The sequence below is a fragment of the Cyprinus carpio genome, chromosome B9 (genome assembly GCF_018340385.1).
Source record: "Cyprinus carpio isolate SPL01 chromosome B9, ASM1834038v1, whole genome shotgun sequence".
NCBI lineage: Eukaryota > Metazoa > Chordata > Actinopteri > Cypriniformes > Cyprinidae > Cyprinus > Cyprinus carpio.
In genome coordinates, this window is record NC_056605.1 from 23,994,445 (window position 1) to 24,010,768 (window position 16,324).

At 36.9% G+C, this 16,324-nt stretch overlaps 1 protein-coding gene across 1 annotated transcript; it reads left to right on the forward strand.

Moving 5' to 3' along the window:
* Nucleotides 1-943: 943 nt before the first annotated feature.
* Nucleotides 944-13,156, forward strand: heg1 (heart development protein with EGF-like domains 1). Its single transcript, XM_042731709.1, has 13 exons — nt 944-1,462; nt 3,494-5,011; nt 7,148-7,255; nt 7,654-7,776; nt 7,891-7,982; nt 8,167-8,222; nt 8,883-9,043; nt 9,248-9,382; nt 9,514-9,556; nt 10,642-10,679; nt 10,896-10,983; nt 11,098-11,275; nt 11,791-13,156. Exons 1-13 carry the CDS (start codon nt 1,186-1,188, stop codon nt 11,932-11,934), a joined length of 2,961 nt encoding a protein of 986 aa, XP_042587643.1. The 5' UTR covers nt 944-1,185; the 3' UTR covers nt 11,935-13,156.
* Nucleotides 13,157-16,324: the final 3,168 nt, after the last annotated feature.

Below are 16,324 nucleotides of genomic sequence, written 5' to 3' on the forward strand. Positions count from 1 at the left end.
TTAATATATAAACATTTTTTCTGAAATATATATGTGTGTGTGTGTGTGTGTATTTATATATACATAATAAATATACACAGCATACATATACTATGTAAACAAAAACGTTTATTTTGGATGCGATTAATTGTTTGACCGCACTATTTTTTATTGACCTCACTGAGATCATAACACTCAGAAGTGTCGTGACCATTCAAACTAGAACATGCCCCCTTTCAACTTTCTGGCCAAGTTAATTCTTCAAAAATAACTTTTAACTTCGAAATAATTTGTTTTGATTATCGAAATGCAAAATTAATATAGCCTAGGTTTAATATGCAAACCTATTTGCATGCTGTATGTCTGTTTACATGACAGTCAAGATAAAGATCTCTAAACAGAAGACTGTCTTATCTGCTCACCTTCATGTCCATGCACCAAACTCATTAGACCCCCCCCCCCCCCCCTTCTCTCAGTGGAACAAAAGTGATTTAGCATGAGAATCAAAAGCTGTTATTTCCATACTGTGGAACTACATGGTAATCTGTCACTTCCGAACCCTAGTGAAGTGATTGTATGCAAGGTTGGGATTTGAGCCCAGGTCCCCTTGACAGTAAAGTGCAATTCACATTAATAATGAATAAACTGCTGTGATTACATTTCTAGTTCCGGTGCATGAAGTTTAGCTCTGTTTTATGCTCATTCATGTTGCCAGTAAATGCCAGATCTTTTTAAAAATAATTGTCAAGTTGCATTATCACTGGTGTCAGTTGTGAATGTCATTTAACGAGTTATAGCCTATTTTATGAGAGTTTCTCCCATGTCTTAATGCATAGGAAATGTCTAAAAGTGGGGAGCAAATGATTTTGCGTAGTGTTAATGCACTGGTGTTTGATTAAGACTTTAAGAATTCCACCTGTTGTGGCATCATTTGACTGTCTTAAACCGAATTGAGTACACATTTGTGAAAGTGCGTTCAACCAGAGGAACGGGGTGGAAACCGCTATCGAGGGGAGGAGTCACCCACTGCTCTGGTTTGTCACTCAAGCTGCATGAAATATAACCCTTCCGAGTCTTCATCTCAAACTTTAAAACCAACAGAAGGAATTTACTCATGGGAAACTGTTAAAGGCACTCACTTTCCGATGGTGACCCGGACCACTTTGGCGTTTTATTTATTAGGAAGTACGCCTGGTCGCCTTTATAATGGAAACGTGTGTCGCGAGACGCGCTTGCCGTGTGGTTTTCACGGTCTTTCTGCTTGTCCTAAATACTGTGATTGCCGAGACTTTCTCTCCAGACGCGGACACCGATAACCCTCTGAGTAACGTTACCGAAACTTTTTTTACCCGAACAACTGGTGTAAAACAAACCTCCTCCTGGCCGGGGAGAGAGACCACTGCAACAGCCGTGGATCAGTCGAGTGTACCGGGGGAGATGACGGACATTCCCGCCAGTGTGTCCACCACTGGAGCTCGAGAGGGTAAGACTTCCGTGCGCTGTGATGCCCAGAAGTGCACACTTGGTTCTGCTAGAGCCTTAATCTACAGAAACTGTTGCAGTTAGATTGCAAAGATTCCACCTCCACTCAGAAGTTGCGCATGTGATGAAGACTGAATTGTATAAATCAAGAAAGCATAATCATAAATGTGTACAAAATATATTTAATATATTATATTGATAAATGTTGTCTCAAATTCCATGCATTACTATTATTATTATTAGTAGTAGCAGTAATAATATTAAAGACAACTATGTTTTTATTATCTATGTTAAGTCTGTGAACTAAAGAGATTACTTGCACTCAGTTTCCTCAAGTTTTTGGAAGAGCGTCTCTTTTAATGAATGACCTCCTTGGCTCAAGACCATCCTGGTTCATAAACTGTTCCACTTTCTTGAGCCAATGAGTTCTTTTTAATGTGCAGTGTATGTTAGTGATTGTTTTTGTTTTATTTATGTGATTTAATTTGGAGAACTTCCACTCCGTGTCATTTGTCCTGTTGACATTTTGGCATCAAGTGTTGCTTTTAAGTAAATAGAATTAAATGCAGTGATTTGGCTCTGATATACATTGTTTTAAAACATTTTGAAGTGAATTTTGAGTGAATATATTTAAAAAAAAATAGGTATTAAAAAATCTTTTCTGCTGTTATTATATATTAAAATTATTTTGGCCATTAGCCACTCTTTCTAGGTATGCATTTTAGAACTGGTCTTTAAAAATTCGTATGGATTTATAGCCTTGTATCTCATTTAAGACATCAGAGGATTTGGGGATGGGGATATCAGTTATGTGACACTTTATTCTAGCTTTACTTTCACATGTATATCTGAGAAATGTGACGATACACATTTTGATACACCTATGAGAAAGGTTAGTATAAATTGTGAGTTGAGAAATATGTATTTTGCTTTCCAAACCAAAAATCTCCAGTCTTTGATTGAGCACAATCTTTTTGTATTTTGCATCTGTCTGCACTGGGTTAGGCACAAAAAATACTTTATTTGACTTCTGTTTTATCTTACACATTACTGTCCAGATCATATTAATCTACTTTCTTCAGAAACAGCATGTTTTTAGGGCTTTCTTTGTCCCCATCAGTTTGATGAGCTGACTGAATATCCCTGAATGTAATTAGTTGAAAGATCTTCTGCTGAAAGATCTTCTGTTGAAAGATCCCTGTTATGCAAGCCCAAAGAGACATTTTCAGTGAGTGAGTCAATTTTTTGGATAGTGACATGACCCAAAATCATATCATGGCTTTCCACACTAAAATCAACTTCAACAGATATTGTACTGGGAACATTCATTTCACAATAGCTCATTCAGATTTGAATGAATTGCTACAAACCAGAAGTTTGATTGTTGTATCTTATGATTTTATTTTATAGCCATGCACGGCAGAGCCATGTTTCTTACTAAGAGATAAAGCAACAAGTATATCTTACTTTACTTTAACTGATTAACATATAAAAGAAAAAAATGAAGTGGAAATTCTGCATCAGAGCTGCTAAATATTTTATTAACTTGGAAAAAAAGGCAAGTTTTGTTTATTTGTAATTTATTTGTACCGAGTATATCTAGGTATGATTTGTTGACAATAAAGGTAATGCTACTCGGTATGTTTTGACCACCCTGTTTAAATAGCTTGAATAATCAGAGGTCCTCTTGATTATAGTTTTGCATGTGTACTCCATGCAGGCAGTGACAACACCGTAATATGGACTTTGCTAGGTCAGCTGAAGGAAGGAAACAGCAGGTCCCAATGGGTCAGATCCCCGCCATTTTTAGGGCCCAAGCTTTTGTTAGGTTAGATGAGCTTGGCTGCCAATTGTTCTCCACCCAAAATCATTACATCCGCAGTCACTTCTGAAAACATCTCACATAGTTCATGAGGTTTCCAAAGGCTCACATCACATGAAGCGCACCCTAGTGGACATGCTTCTCAAATTTCCAATTTTCAGTTTACAATACATAGTTTCCAATATATTGTTCTTAATTTCCCCAAACCAGGACATTCAGAAAAACCTTCAAGCATCTCTACAAACACAGCTGACTGGAGGATAACCTCAGATGATTCCGCTGAATATCTGCAGACTGACAAAGAGTTTACCCATAATGCCACAGCTCAGTGGGAGGGTCCATCAGTAGCATCGCACAGCATCACCAGCCACCATCCAGTGACAGAGGCTCGAACAGTGCGAGAGGTTCCTGTAACGGATCTGAGAGACACTGACACCACCGACTCGGTCTCTCACACTGATAGCACCTACATTTCCACAACCAACCGAGTCAGAGAACGCACAGTCCTCTCGGTGACCTCCAACAGCACCTCTGTGTACACTGAGGACTCCAACTCCTCGGATGCTGTCCCTCAAACCTCCAGCTGGGATGTGAGAACCTCAGGAGCCACCCAGGGCAAGAAGGAAACCGTAGAAGGTGTATCTACATCGCATGAACAGACTGAACCCACTTTTGAAGATCATAATGCCACCGATGCAACTCAAGGCCACTCTTTGGAGACCGAGCAGTCAACGTTTTCCCACGGCACGGAGTCACAGACGGGACAATCTAGTGTCACAGGACAGACTTTTCAACAGGTGTCTGATAACGACAGTCCAAATTCAACACCCCCTCTTACAACGATCAACAGAGATGAAGGGGAAATGGACGCCACATCGGTGAGTGGTGGGACGTCTTATACAGAAACCGGTGACTCTGTGTCATCTATCCCACCTTTTACCTCCGGTGGACACAATGCCACTAGCACATCCCAACAGAGCCGTGATTCCACAGTGACTAATTCCCTGGATACTGATGCTTCCACTGAGTTTTCTACTGGATCTGTCAGCTCAACTGGCCATGAGGAACTCAAAGGGTCTTCAACCCATACAATGGAGGAGACAACCATTCAGGGCCTGACCACTGCACCCCCAGTGCCCGAAGATGTAGCCACTACAACTGATGACTCATTTACGAAGTTCCTTGCTGGCAAATCACCCTTCGTCCCAAAAACTGATGATCAGACCAACACAGAAGTGGCGCCAACATCTGCCATGCCAGCAACTCATAGGCCACAGGTTACAGAGGAAGCCACTGTTGAGGCATCAACTGTTTACAGTTCTACTAACACTTTCACTACAATGATTCCTCCCGTCACCACCCGTCAGCTCCAAACGAGCACCACACTGCAAGCCCAAACAGAACACACTACCATCGCTACCACAGATATTGTTCCGGTACTGCGGACGACACCCACCACAGCCCAACGTCCGCTTACCTCCACTACTGGTGGACCACAGGCACCCAGTACATCTGATTCTGCTGATGTCACCACCTTGCACTTAGAAACCAGCACGGCAACACCAGGGAACACTACTGCACATGGCGGACGTGCAACAACACCTTACAGCAAGAGCACCCCAACCAAGACCACTGTAGTGGAAACCACCCGGAATCACACGAACAGAAGCACAACTGAGATGGGAATGACAACCACGCAGATGCCATTTAAGTCAACAGCATCTCCAGGTATGTTCGACTTTTAATATTTATACAGTGACTTGCAAATAGCATCATTCAGACCATCATTTTTTTGGTATTATTAATGGTGCTTGTTAAGAATTCACCGATATTACAGTTCTGGCCTGGCTTTAGCAGATAAATGTGCAATAATAAATGTATATGCACTGCCATTCAGAAGTTATAATTAAAGACATTTATAATGTTACAAACAATTTATTTTTTAAATAAAACGTTTCTGTTTTAACAAAGAATGATTTCAAACATAAAGCAGCATTTAAAAATATATTAAAATAATGTCATCATAATATATCCTTTTTATTGTATTTTTTATAATAACCCAAAGACCCTAAATGTTTGAACAGTAGTGTGCATTTGTCTAAATTAATAATAAAAAAAAAAATTTCAAATTAAATGCTACAATTGAATTAAGGCATCACAGCAGTATAATGTACTGTATGAAAAATAGACATTAATTTTTAAATTTCATAAAGATTACATTTAACCATGTTATTAAATTGTGTTTTTTAGTGTTTAGATTTATTTTGTGGAACCAAAAAAGGAAGATATTTTAAAGAACATTGGAGGCCACTGACTTCCGTTATATAAACATGAAACTCTTCAACATTTCTCAAATTATCTTCTTTTATGTTCCACAGAAGAAAGAAAGTCTTAAATGATGACAGAATTTTTATTTGGGAGTGGATTATTATTATTATTAAAGTGTTTCTTTAGTAGATGATAAAACAGACAAACAAATCCCATAGACTCAAATGGAGACTTGAATGATTAATTAAATGAAGATGTTTAAAGTCACATGGAAACTCTTTAGATTAAAATTGTTATTTATTTCTGCCTTTTGAAACAGAAATAACACAGTAACCAATAATACAGGACAAAATAATAATAATAAAGACAAACAAAAGTCCATCTCTCCGATTGGAATTAAAAAGGTGACCTCTGCTCTGTAAACATGTATGTCAGTATTTCCCTTTTGAAAATAAGTAATGAAAGTAGATCACAAAAGTATTTAGTGTTTTCAGTTTGTACATTCTTTACATTTCTTTTGGACCTGAGGCAGAGAACTGGAAACATGGTGGGAAAAAAAATCTTGTTGGTTTTCGACTCCTGAAAAATACTGTTATAGGGGTAATAACAATGAAGTATTATTAATATAAGACTTATGTTTATTTATCCCACAGGGGAAACTTTTAATAATGAGGGGAATAAGCTGAACTATTATTGTAATCATCTATACGTATTCTTTTTAATAATTTTTATAATAATTCATAAGATTTTACATGTGGCCTGAGACAATCATGTCTATTATTTTGGTTTGTGAGATCGGAGATCAAGCTGCGCACACATACAAACATTCAGGAGGACACCAACTTGTTGTGAACGCTTCTCCTCGACTTTTATTAATAAAATAGCTTAGATACTGAATTGCTACATTATATTCATCAGCAACGAGGGGGTAAAATCACTGTTTAAGTAACTAAACACACCTTTGTAGAGAGACGCGCTGATGCAGGTTCACACACACACACACACACACACACACACACACACACACACACACACACACACACACACAATTCTCTCTCTGTAGCTCTCTCTCTCTCCCGATCGAATAATTAATTCAAGTAGCTATATGTTGAAATTAATTAATTCAAATAAATTGTGTACCCAAAAAAATACCACTTTATCGACTTCTGTCATTTCTCTGGTGGAAATAAAGGATCACGGTTTGGTTCCTCTGTCATAGTTAATCTAGTGTGTGTTAGCGTCCGTGTCTCTGATAAGCACAGCATTTTAAGCTGGTGCACCGCTAGTGTAACTTTGTTTTCGTTTTGCGCAAGTTGCAACTGTTTCGTTCCATGCAACAGAAACACTCTAACCGTGCCGTTTTAAAGTGCGGTTAATCGTGAAACCGGTTAATCGCTGCATCCCTACATCACTCTAGTAACTATAGCAAAGTGTTAAAAATTCCTTAGAACCACTCTGGCAACCACACTAGTGTTGTAAGTGTGACTTTTGCAAAAATAAAAATCTTAATGTTTACAGTTGTAAACATTGTTTGTGAATTCACCTCTTCATTTGATTTACTTTGAACAATTCAAGCCATCTCTTTCTCCTCTGTAGATCATGTGTGTGGGCCTTGTGCAAATGGAGGCCACTGTGTTCGATCAGCTAAGGGAAGTTACCACTGTCAGTGTCTGCCTGCATGGACAGGACCCTTCTGCACGGAACGTAAGAAGCCCACTTAAATATACACTAACAACCAGACTGGACCATCTTTCATCTTTCATCGTCTGAATGTTAAAAGTGCAGTGACAAAAAGGAACAGGAATCAACTAACCCAGATTCTTGTTATATCAAATTAAATGTTTTAATCATGCTAGTCACTAGAATATAATATAGCATAAATACATTAAATTATATAAATTTAAATGCATCCATTATGTTATGTATTGTTTTCTATTTCTATTTAAGTATTTCCGTTTTCTTCCATTTTTTTTTTTACAGGATTGAAACTTAACTTATCGTTTGTCCATAATTAATCACATGTGTGTCTAGTAATACTTGTTTTCACAAGGGTTTGTGACAAAAATGAACACTGATTGATTAGGCTGTGTGTTTTTCTGTAGATATGGATGAGTGTGTGAATAGTCCTTGCCCCCAGGGTTCAGTGTGTGTCAACACAGGTGGCTCTTTCAGCTGTCAGTGTGACCTGGGCTTTGATTTGGAGGATGGCCGCAGTTGTACGCAAGGTAAGTGGTCAGTTGTCCTCAGTAAAATAATGTGTATAAAATAGAGTGCATAAATATAATTAGGTGATTACGCTAAGATAACATTATTATGTTTGCTTTGGCTTTACCCTGCAGTGAAGACATTTTTTGGCACTTTCACCGTCAACACCTCAATGCATCTCAGAAGTTTAGGTCTGCATGAGCTGCACAGAGAGATTTTACAGCTGGTATGCAACACTGTGCTGCATCACACACCTGACTTCTCCACCTTACAACCACAAAATCCACAGCCAATCAGCTAATGCAGAAACCATTGTAGAATTACAGTATGAAATTACTTGCAGATGATAATGCGATGTACTGAACATGGAGTTGAGGTTAATATTATACATTTGTGTATCGGTTTTTCAGCTCAATGCCTCGCTCTCCATCTTCCATGGCTACCGGCGTTCCACTTTACGTAAAAAGTAAGTTTCTACTTTCTATCTTTCAGAGACCCAGCAGGAATGGGCCATACTGTACGTTGCACTAAAAATCAACTGTACCATGCAGTTACTGATGTGTCAACCAAGCGTCAATATATTTTCTATAGATTTTGCTGTACAATTTATACAGCCTTATTCAGTGTCACTTGATCCTTCAGATGTATTTGTGCAGCTATCAGTAGGCAGGACTGTTTAAAGAGACTAATGCAAAAAATTAAGTAAAAATACAGAGCGAGATGAGTCCCAAACTTGAAATAACTTGGTTTTAAGGGGTGTAACATCAAGCTGATTTGATACCATTTTAATATTTAATAAAAATGATTCATTAAAAAAATTAAATTAAATGGATTCTCCAAAATATATTACAGCATTTTTAGAAATATAGTCTACATTACCATTCAGATGTTTGGTGGAAAATTTCTTTGTTTGTTTTTGGATTTGTTTTGGTTTCTTATGCTCACCAAGTCTGCGTTTATTTGATCAAAAATACAGTCTAAATATTTTCTATTTTAATGTATTTTTTTTTAAATTCTCCAGTCTTCAGTGTTACATGATCTTTCAGAAATGTGAATTAATTTTTAACTTGAATTCAGGGCACGATTTTTCTTTGTTCTCACATGTGAATGCATATTCCTTGTGCAGAGATGGAGGAGATGTGCAGATCTCAGCAGTGAGCATGTTTTCACTCTCCACCAATGTGACCAGCACGGATGTCTTCAACAGCATCCAGATGTCCCTGAGCAACTGCAGCCGGACGTACTCACACTGCACCATTAAGCTTCAGCACCCTCTCTCCTATCACGGTACCATTCAGCGCTCACTGTCTATGTCATACTGTTATCTCAAAGCCATCCCCTTCTGTTCTTATCTTCCACTCCACTCCACCACTTCAGAGATATGATAATACCAGTCAAGCAATACACATGGATAACACCGTGGGGGCTCTCTTAGCCCCTAAAATAATATTTTGGAAAGCCATTTGGTCTGAAGCACTTCTTTCTGTTTAGCGGAGAGCCTGTGTTTGGCCCAGAAGACCAAGTGTGATTTGCAGTACTCTGAGTGCACGGACTCTAGCGGGACTCCATACTGTCAGTGCAAACCAGGATACTTTAAAAAGAACCCAGAGGACATGACCTGCAGAGGTACAACCTATGCTTGTGTCTTTTCAGTTCTTTGATTGAATGTATTTAAACTGTAGGACTTTGCCGCCACTGTACAAATGAATGCCAAGTTTCTCATTTAGAATTTTTTTATTTCGTTCACTTTGTTTTAGACTGTGGAGATGGACTCAAGCTTGTTAACGGCAGTTGTGTTGAGTAAGTATATGTTTTTGTAATGAATTTTAAGTAAATGTTACTGTAAACAGTCAGTCAATGTTTGGACACACCTACTAATTATAGATTATTGTTTTTTCCCTACAGTTTAGAATAATAAAGTCATTCAGAACTATCAAATAGCACAAACTGAGTATGAAGTAGTTAAAATGTTAAAAGATCTTGTATTTTAACCAGTGTCATTTTAGTATCATTAATGTACTTTTATAGTTTTTTGGAATATTTTATATTGGATTTTATATTTATATTTTAATTTTAGTTCAAGTTTTGTAATGTGGTGTTTAGTCATTTTTTTTCTTAAGTTTATCTTTAGTTAGTTTGGTACTTCAACCTAAACTAAATGAAACAAAATAAAATACTTTAAAAAATAAATAAATAATAAATTTCAGTTAACATTTATTTCAACAATTTTTTTTTTTTTTAATGGTTATAGTTTTAGATTAAAAACTCAGATTTTAGCTTCTTAGCCACTTTTTGCTTAGATTACAGCTTTAACCACTCTGGGCTTTCTCTCAATTTCATGAGGTGCCACCTGAGATGCTTTTTAAACACTTTTGAGAGTTCTCATTTATGCTGGGCATGTTTGTCACTATTTGGCTGCTTTCCTTCTCTTTACGGTCCAACTCAGGCATTTAAGGATAAGCTCTTAGATCAAAGGTTTAAAAAGATCATGGGAAACAAATTTAATTAATTTTGTCCAACATTTTGTCTGGTAGTGTGTATTATTCTGACAATTTTCAAGCAGCAGCTAAAAACTCATCTCTTTCGACGCTACTTGACTTCATCCTAAATTTAAAAAAAAAGAAAAAAGTCTTTCTCTTTATTTATTCCTTCCCTTTCTAGCTTGTATTTATTGAAACAAATGCCTGAAACTTGGTATTATGAGCATTTCCTGTGTCTGTTTGCCTCTTTAAGAAGAATCGCTTTATGTATTCCCCAATTGTAAGTCGCTTTTGATAAGTGTCTGCAAAATGACTAGATGAAAATGTATTAGTATGTGATTTGTACATATGTGTTTTTGCAGAAAATAAAGAATACATTTTTTTTTTTTTTTTTTACTTCTTCAGGTGCATGTTTGGATTTGGAGGTTTCAACTGCAATAACTGTAAGATTTGATTTTATTGATAAAATCTTTGATATTAAAATATTTAAAAATAGCTTTATTTTTATAACTTATTTATTTAGCGGCATGATATATAAAGCTTGTAAAAAATGTTCAGTTAAATTGAATTTTTTCAGACAGGATTAGGCGGGTTAGATGTTTCAATGTAAATGGAAAAAAAAAATCTTTGTGTCACTAAAATGATCTTGTGTCTAATAGTCTATAAGCTGATAGCTGTGGTGGTCTCTCCTGCTGGAGGAGCTCTTCTGTTGATTGTCGTCATTGCACTTATAGTCACCTGCTGCAAGTAAGATCTTGAAATAAATATGCAGCTTTCCTCCTTATTTTACAGATAAATATCTTGGGAAGTTTTAAACTACAAAAATGTCTCAAAAATATATTTTGCTCTCTGCATCCTCAGAAAGGACAAAAATGACATCAACAAAATCATTTTCAAAAGTGGAGACCTTCAGATGTCGCCCTACGCAGAGTTTCCTAAGAGCAATCGTGTGTCTATGGAGTGGGGCCGAGAGACTATTGAGATGCAGGAGAACGGCAGTACCAAAAATCTCCTGCAAATGACAGACATTTATTACTCGGTAGGTGATCATATGCACCTGTCGTAAGCTTTTGATTGATTTTACATTTTATCAAGCAGTTTAAACTCATTTCATTGATCATTTATAGTGAATTACAAAATCAGAAATGAGCCATGGCATTTATGGAGGCTTTGGTTTTTTTAATGCGTCTTATATGGAAGCTATTTTCTGCAATGGAATAAAAACATAAAAAAGGAAATCACAACTTTTTATTTACAATTCTGAGTTTAAATGTCACAATTCCGCTTTTTTTTGTTAATGGTAACTTGCAATTAACATCTCGCAATTCTGCCTTATTTCTCAGAAATTGTAGGAAGTCTGAATTATAAAGCTCACAGTTAGTCTGAATTGTGAGAATAAACTTTATATTGTGTCAGAATTGTGAGCGAAAAAGTTGCAATTACTATTTTATTTTATTATTTTGTGGCAGAAAAACACTTCACATGGCCATGCACATCCTGAGTTAGTGAATTTTCCACATGATTAGCTAATATGTGATTGCTGTTCTCTCTTAGCCTGCACTTAGGAACTCTGACCTGGAGCGTAATGGCCTGTATCCATTCTCCGGTCTCCCCGGTTCGAGGCATTCCTGCATCTACCCAGCTCAGTGGAACCCTTCCTTCATAAGCGACGATTCACGGCGAAGGGACTACTTCTGATGGCCTTAGCCAGCAGGCGAGCAATTTGATCCTGCATATAAGCTCTCTCGGCATGGTTGGACCTGCCGCAGATCCTGGAGCTGGATACTGACCACTAAAGGCCTTTGAATGTGAAAATGAGCTGGCAGGAAAAGACCATTATCTGTGAGACTGGTAGAAAGCCGCAGAGGCCTGTCTGGGTCAATTTAGCATTTGAACACAGTGCCACAATAAGACTTTAGTTTCTGCTGTGGAGTTAATGAACTGATGTTCTCATAGCTCCTCGCAGAGCGTTTATACTTAAGTGAAAGACAGTGAAATTAGAAGAACATGTTAAGATGCCTGGGCTACAGTATAACTTTTATATTATAAAAGTTTGCACTATGAACTCCTCAAACAGATATTATCTCAAATGGAAAAAGCCATAAATGTATCATATTTATACTTGGAATAATGTACCCAACTGGTTTGTACTGTGTTTTGTGTGCGATGGGGTATCTGTATGTGTGTTTGTGAATGTTAATCAAAAGTTAAAGAGATGGTTCACTCCAAAATGAAAATTCTGATATCATGTACTCACCCAAAACATGTATAGCTTTCATTCCTTGGTCTTATTGACCATTTTCAGTCTTTTATAGTGTTTTTTGGTGTTTTTGTTTTTTGTTCTGTGTGTTTGAAACAATATGAGGGAGTATATGATGACATTGTTACATTTTTGGTGTAAACCATCCCTTTAATGCTTTGTAGTGGTATAGTTTTTATCAGAGAAATGTTGTGAGATTTACGCTGGAGAACTAAACCTGTGTAAAAGCTGGTAGGATTTTGAAACAATATTACTGGATGCAGCATTCGTGTGAAATGTAGCAAATATTGCCACAAGGTATTACAGTTTGTTTGAACAAAAGTAATAATCATAAAACGCAGTGCTGCCTTGTTTCCTAATTTATTTTATTTAAGTTTTTTCTGTATCAGATAAAGATACTGTAGTATGATCTGAGGACCTCCCATGTGTTTGTATGGATGCTTGGTGGTGCATGAGAGGATGGACTTCACCTGGTTCCAGGTGTCCATTTTATTTTAGCTTATGTGTGTTCTTGTGAGATGTGCTTCATTTGTAATCTTTAATATCAGACACTGCTTTCCTCATTAGCATATTCCCCTCCTCTGTGGATGGACACTTGAATCTGGCGTTGTAGTCAGAATTGTATTGTAAAATAAAAGAGAAATAAAGTATGATTTCTTATGTTTGTGTTTAATGTAATTGTTAATTTCTTAACTATTTACTCAAAATTAATGTCTGTCCATTTACTAAGCCCAGCCTTATAAGACCAAGCTTACCTTAAAAAATGGTTGTTATCTGCTATTTTCTTTTTTCAACAACTTTTGGCCTTTTCTAATGTAAGCATAATGAATGATCTTTATGTTTGGATAGTTGTACATGAACATATAAAATAAAACATAACAAATAACAAACAACTGACAACTAAAAAATATACAATTAACAAACAATAAACTACACTTGACCACAAAACAAAAAATAAATTCCAAAGTCACATTGTCAAAAATGTAGAAATAGACAACAATACATTGTATGGGTCAAAAAATTATCGATTTCTCTTTTATGTCAAAAATCCTTAGGATATTAAGTTAAGATCATGTTCCATGTAAATATTTTGTAAATTTCCTGACATAAATAAATGAAAACTTATTTTTTGATTAGTAATATGCATTGCTAAGAACTTCATTTGGACAACTTTAAAATATTTTGATATTTTTGCACCCTCAGATTTCAGATATTCAAATAGTTGTATCTTGGCCAAATATTGTCCTATCCTAACAAACCATACATCAATGGAAAGCTTATTTATTCAGCTTTTTCTAATGATGTATAAACCTCAATTAAAAAAATATATGACTTGTTTTGTGGTCCATGGTCACATATTATACTCTAAATTCAAAGTATTCAACCATACTATAACCCTCATCCGTCCCTCCCTTACCTATAACAAAAGTGTCCCTGGTGGGTCAAAATGATCCGAAGACCTTCAAAGTTACAATTTTATTCAGTCCTGACATTTTTTTAATCCATTTAAAAAAAAGTAAAAAATTATTTTTTGGTGATTTCTGGATATTTCTAAGAATCTATGAGCAAATAAGCAATTTTGTTACAGTATTTCAGCAAAAAAAACAAAAACGAACGTACAGTAAGTGGCAATTCCAGTCCAAAATCATCAAAAACCTGAGTGGGGTCACTGAGTCTTTCTGACGCCATCTGGTGGAAAAAAAAAAAATCTGCATAAAAATGCATAAAATTGCATTTTATGGTAACTGCCACTAGAGGGGCCTATAGAATCCTATGGAGATTCTTAACTGAGTCCCACATGTGAAACCTTTACATTTTGGGCATATTAAGGCTTCAAATTGGTTGGTAACATTCAAATACAGGTCCTTCTCAAAAAATTAGCATATTGTGAAAAAGTTCATTATTTTCCATAATGTAATGATAAAAATTAAACTTTCATATATTTTAGATTCATTGCACACCAACTGAAATATTTCAGGTCTTTTATTGTTTTAATACTGATGATTTTGGCATACAGCTCATGAAAACCCAAAATTCCTATCTCAAAAAAATTAGCATATCATGAAAAGGTTCTCTAAATGAGCTATTAACCTAATCATCAGAATCAACTAATTAACTCTAAACACCTGCAAAAGATTCCTGAGGCTTTTAAAAACTCCCAGCCTGGTTCATTACTCAAAACCGCAATCATGGGTAAGACTGCCGACCTGACTGCTGTCCAGAAGGCCATCATTGACACCCTCAAGCGAGAGGGTAAGATACAGAAAGAAATTTCTGAACGAATAGGCTGTTCCCAGAGTGCTGTATCAAGGCACCTCAGTGGGAAGTCTGTGGGAAGGAAAAAGTGTGGCAAAAAAACGCTGCACAACGAGAAGAGGTGACCGGACCCTGAGGAAGATTGTGGGAGAAGGACCAATTCCAGACCTTGGGGGACCTGCGGAAGCAGTGGACTGAGTCTGGAGTAGTACATCCAGAGCCACCGTGCACAGGCGTGTGCTTTTGAACCAGAAACAGCGGCAGAAGCGCCTGACCTGGGCTACAGAGAAGCAGCACTGGACTGTTGCTCAGTGGTCCAAAGTACTTTTTTCAGATGAAAAGCAAATTTTGCATGTCATTCGGAAATCAAGGTGCCAGAGTCTGGAGGAAGACTGGGGAGAAGGAAATGCCAAAATGCCTGAAGTCCAGTGTCAAGTACCCACAGTCAGTGATGGTCTGGGGTGCCATGTCAGCTGCTGGTGTTGGTCCACTGTGTTTTATCAAGGGCAGGGTCAATGCAGCTAGCTATCAGGAGATTTTGGAGCACTTCATGCTTCCATCTGCTGAAAAGCTTTATGGAGATGAAGATTTCGTTTTTCAGCACGACCTGGCACCTGCTCACAGTGCCAAAACCACTGGTAAATGGTTTACTGACCATGGTATTACTGTGCTCAATTGGCCTGCCAACTTGAACCCCATAGAGAATCTGTGGGATATTGTGAAGAGAAAGTTGAGAGACGCAAGACCCAACACTCTGGATGAGCTTAAGGCCGCTATCAAAGCATCCTGGGGCTCCATAACACCTCAACAGTGCCACAGGCTGATTGCCTCCATGCCACGCCGCACTGAAGCAGTCATTTCTGCAAAAGGATTCCCGACCAAGTATTGAGTGCATAACTGAACATAATTATTTGAAGGTTGACTTTTTTTTGTATTAAAAACACTTTTCTTTTATTGGTCGGATGAAATATGCTAATTTTTTGAGATAGGAATTTTGGGTTTTCATGAGCTGTATGCCAAAATCATCAGTATTAAACCAAATAAAAGACCTGAAATATTTTCAGTTGGTGTGCAATGAATCTAAAATATATGAAAGTTTAATTTTTAGCATTACATTATGGAAAATAATGAACTTTTTCACAATATGCTAATTTTTTGAGAAGGACCTGTATATACTGAGACATAAAAAATCTATATTTTGTGAAAAAAATATAAAATTACTCTGAATTATAACCGAAACATATGAATATTCATACAATTTCATAAATATGTAAACAAATATATAACAAATATTTAAAAATCTAAAAATGATATAAACTGATTGGTCTCCACCACATCACTCAAACTGAACTGTTTTAAGTCAAAAAATATTGCAAAATGACAGTCAAATCCCAGCAGAAACATCAAATATGTTATAATGTGTGTCTATGGGAGTGTGTGTGCCCTGTGTGTGTTTGTGCGTGTGTGTGTGGTGTGTGTGTGTGTGTGTGTGTGTGTGTGTGTGTGTGTCTGTGAGTGTTTTCTGCACTGGGGTAATTCTGTTGTCTCAGCCCTTCGTTTGGGTATTAATCT

Bases quoted from the DNA above. Each gene is read 5' to 3' on its own strand.
- heg1 (XM_042731709.1), top strand. From the start codon at position 1,186: ATGGAAACGTGTGTCGCGAGACGCGCTTGCCGTGTGGTTTTCACGGTC. The intron at 7,256-7,653 runs GTAAGAAGCCCA...GTTTTTCTGTAG, and splicing joins AGGACCCTTCTGCACGGAAC to ATATGGATGAGTGTGTGAAT. The intron at 8,223-8,882 runs GTAAGTTTCTAC...TTCCTTGTGCAG, and splicing joins CGTTCCACTTTACGTAAAAA to AGATGGAGGAGATGTGCAGA.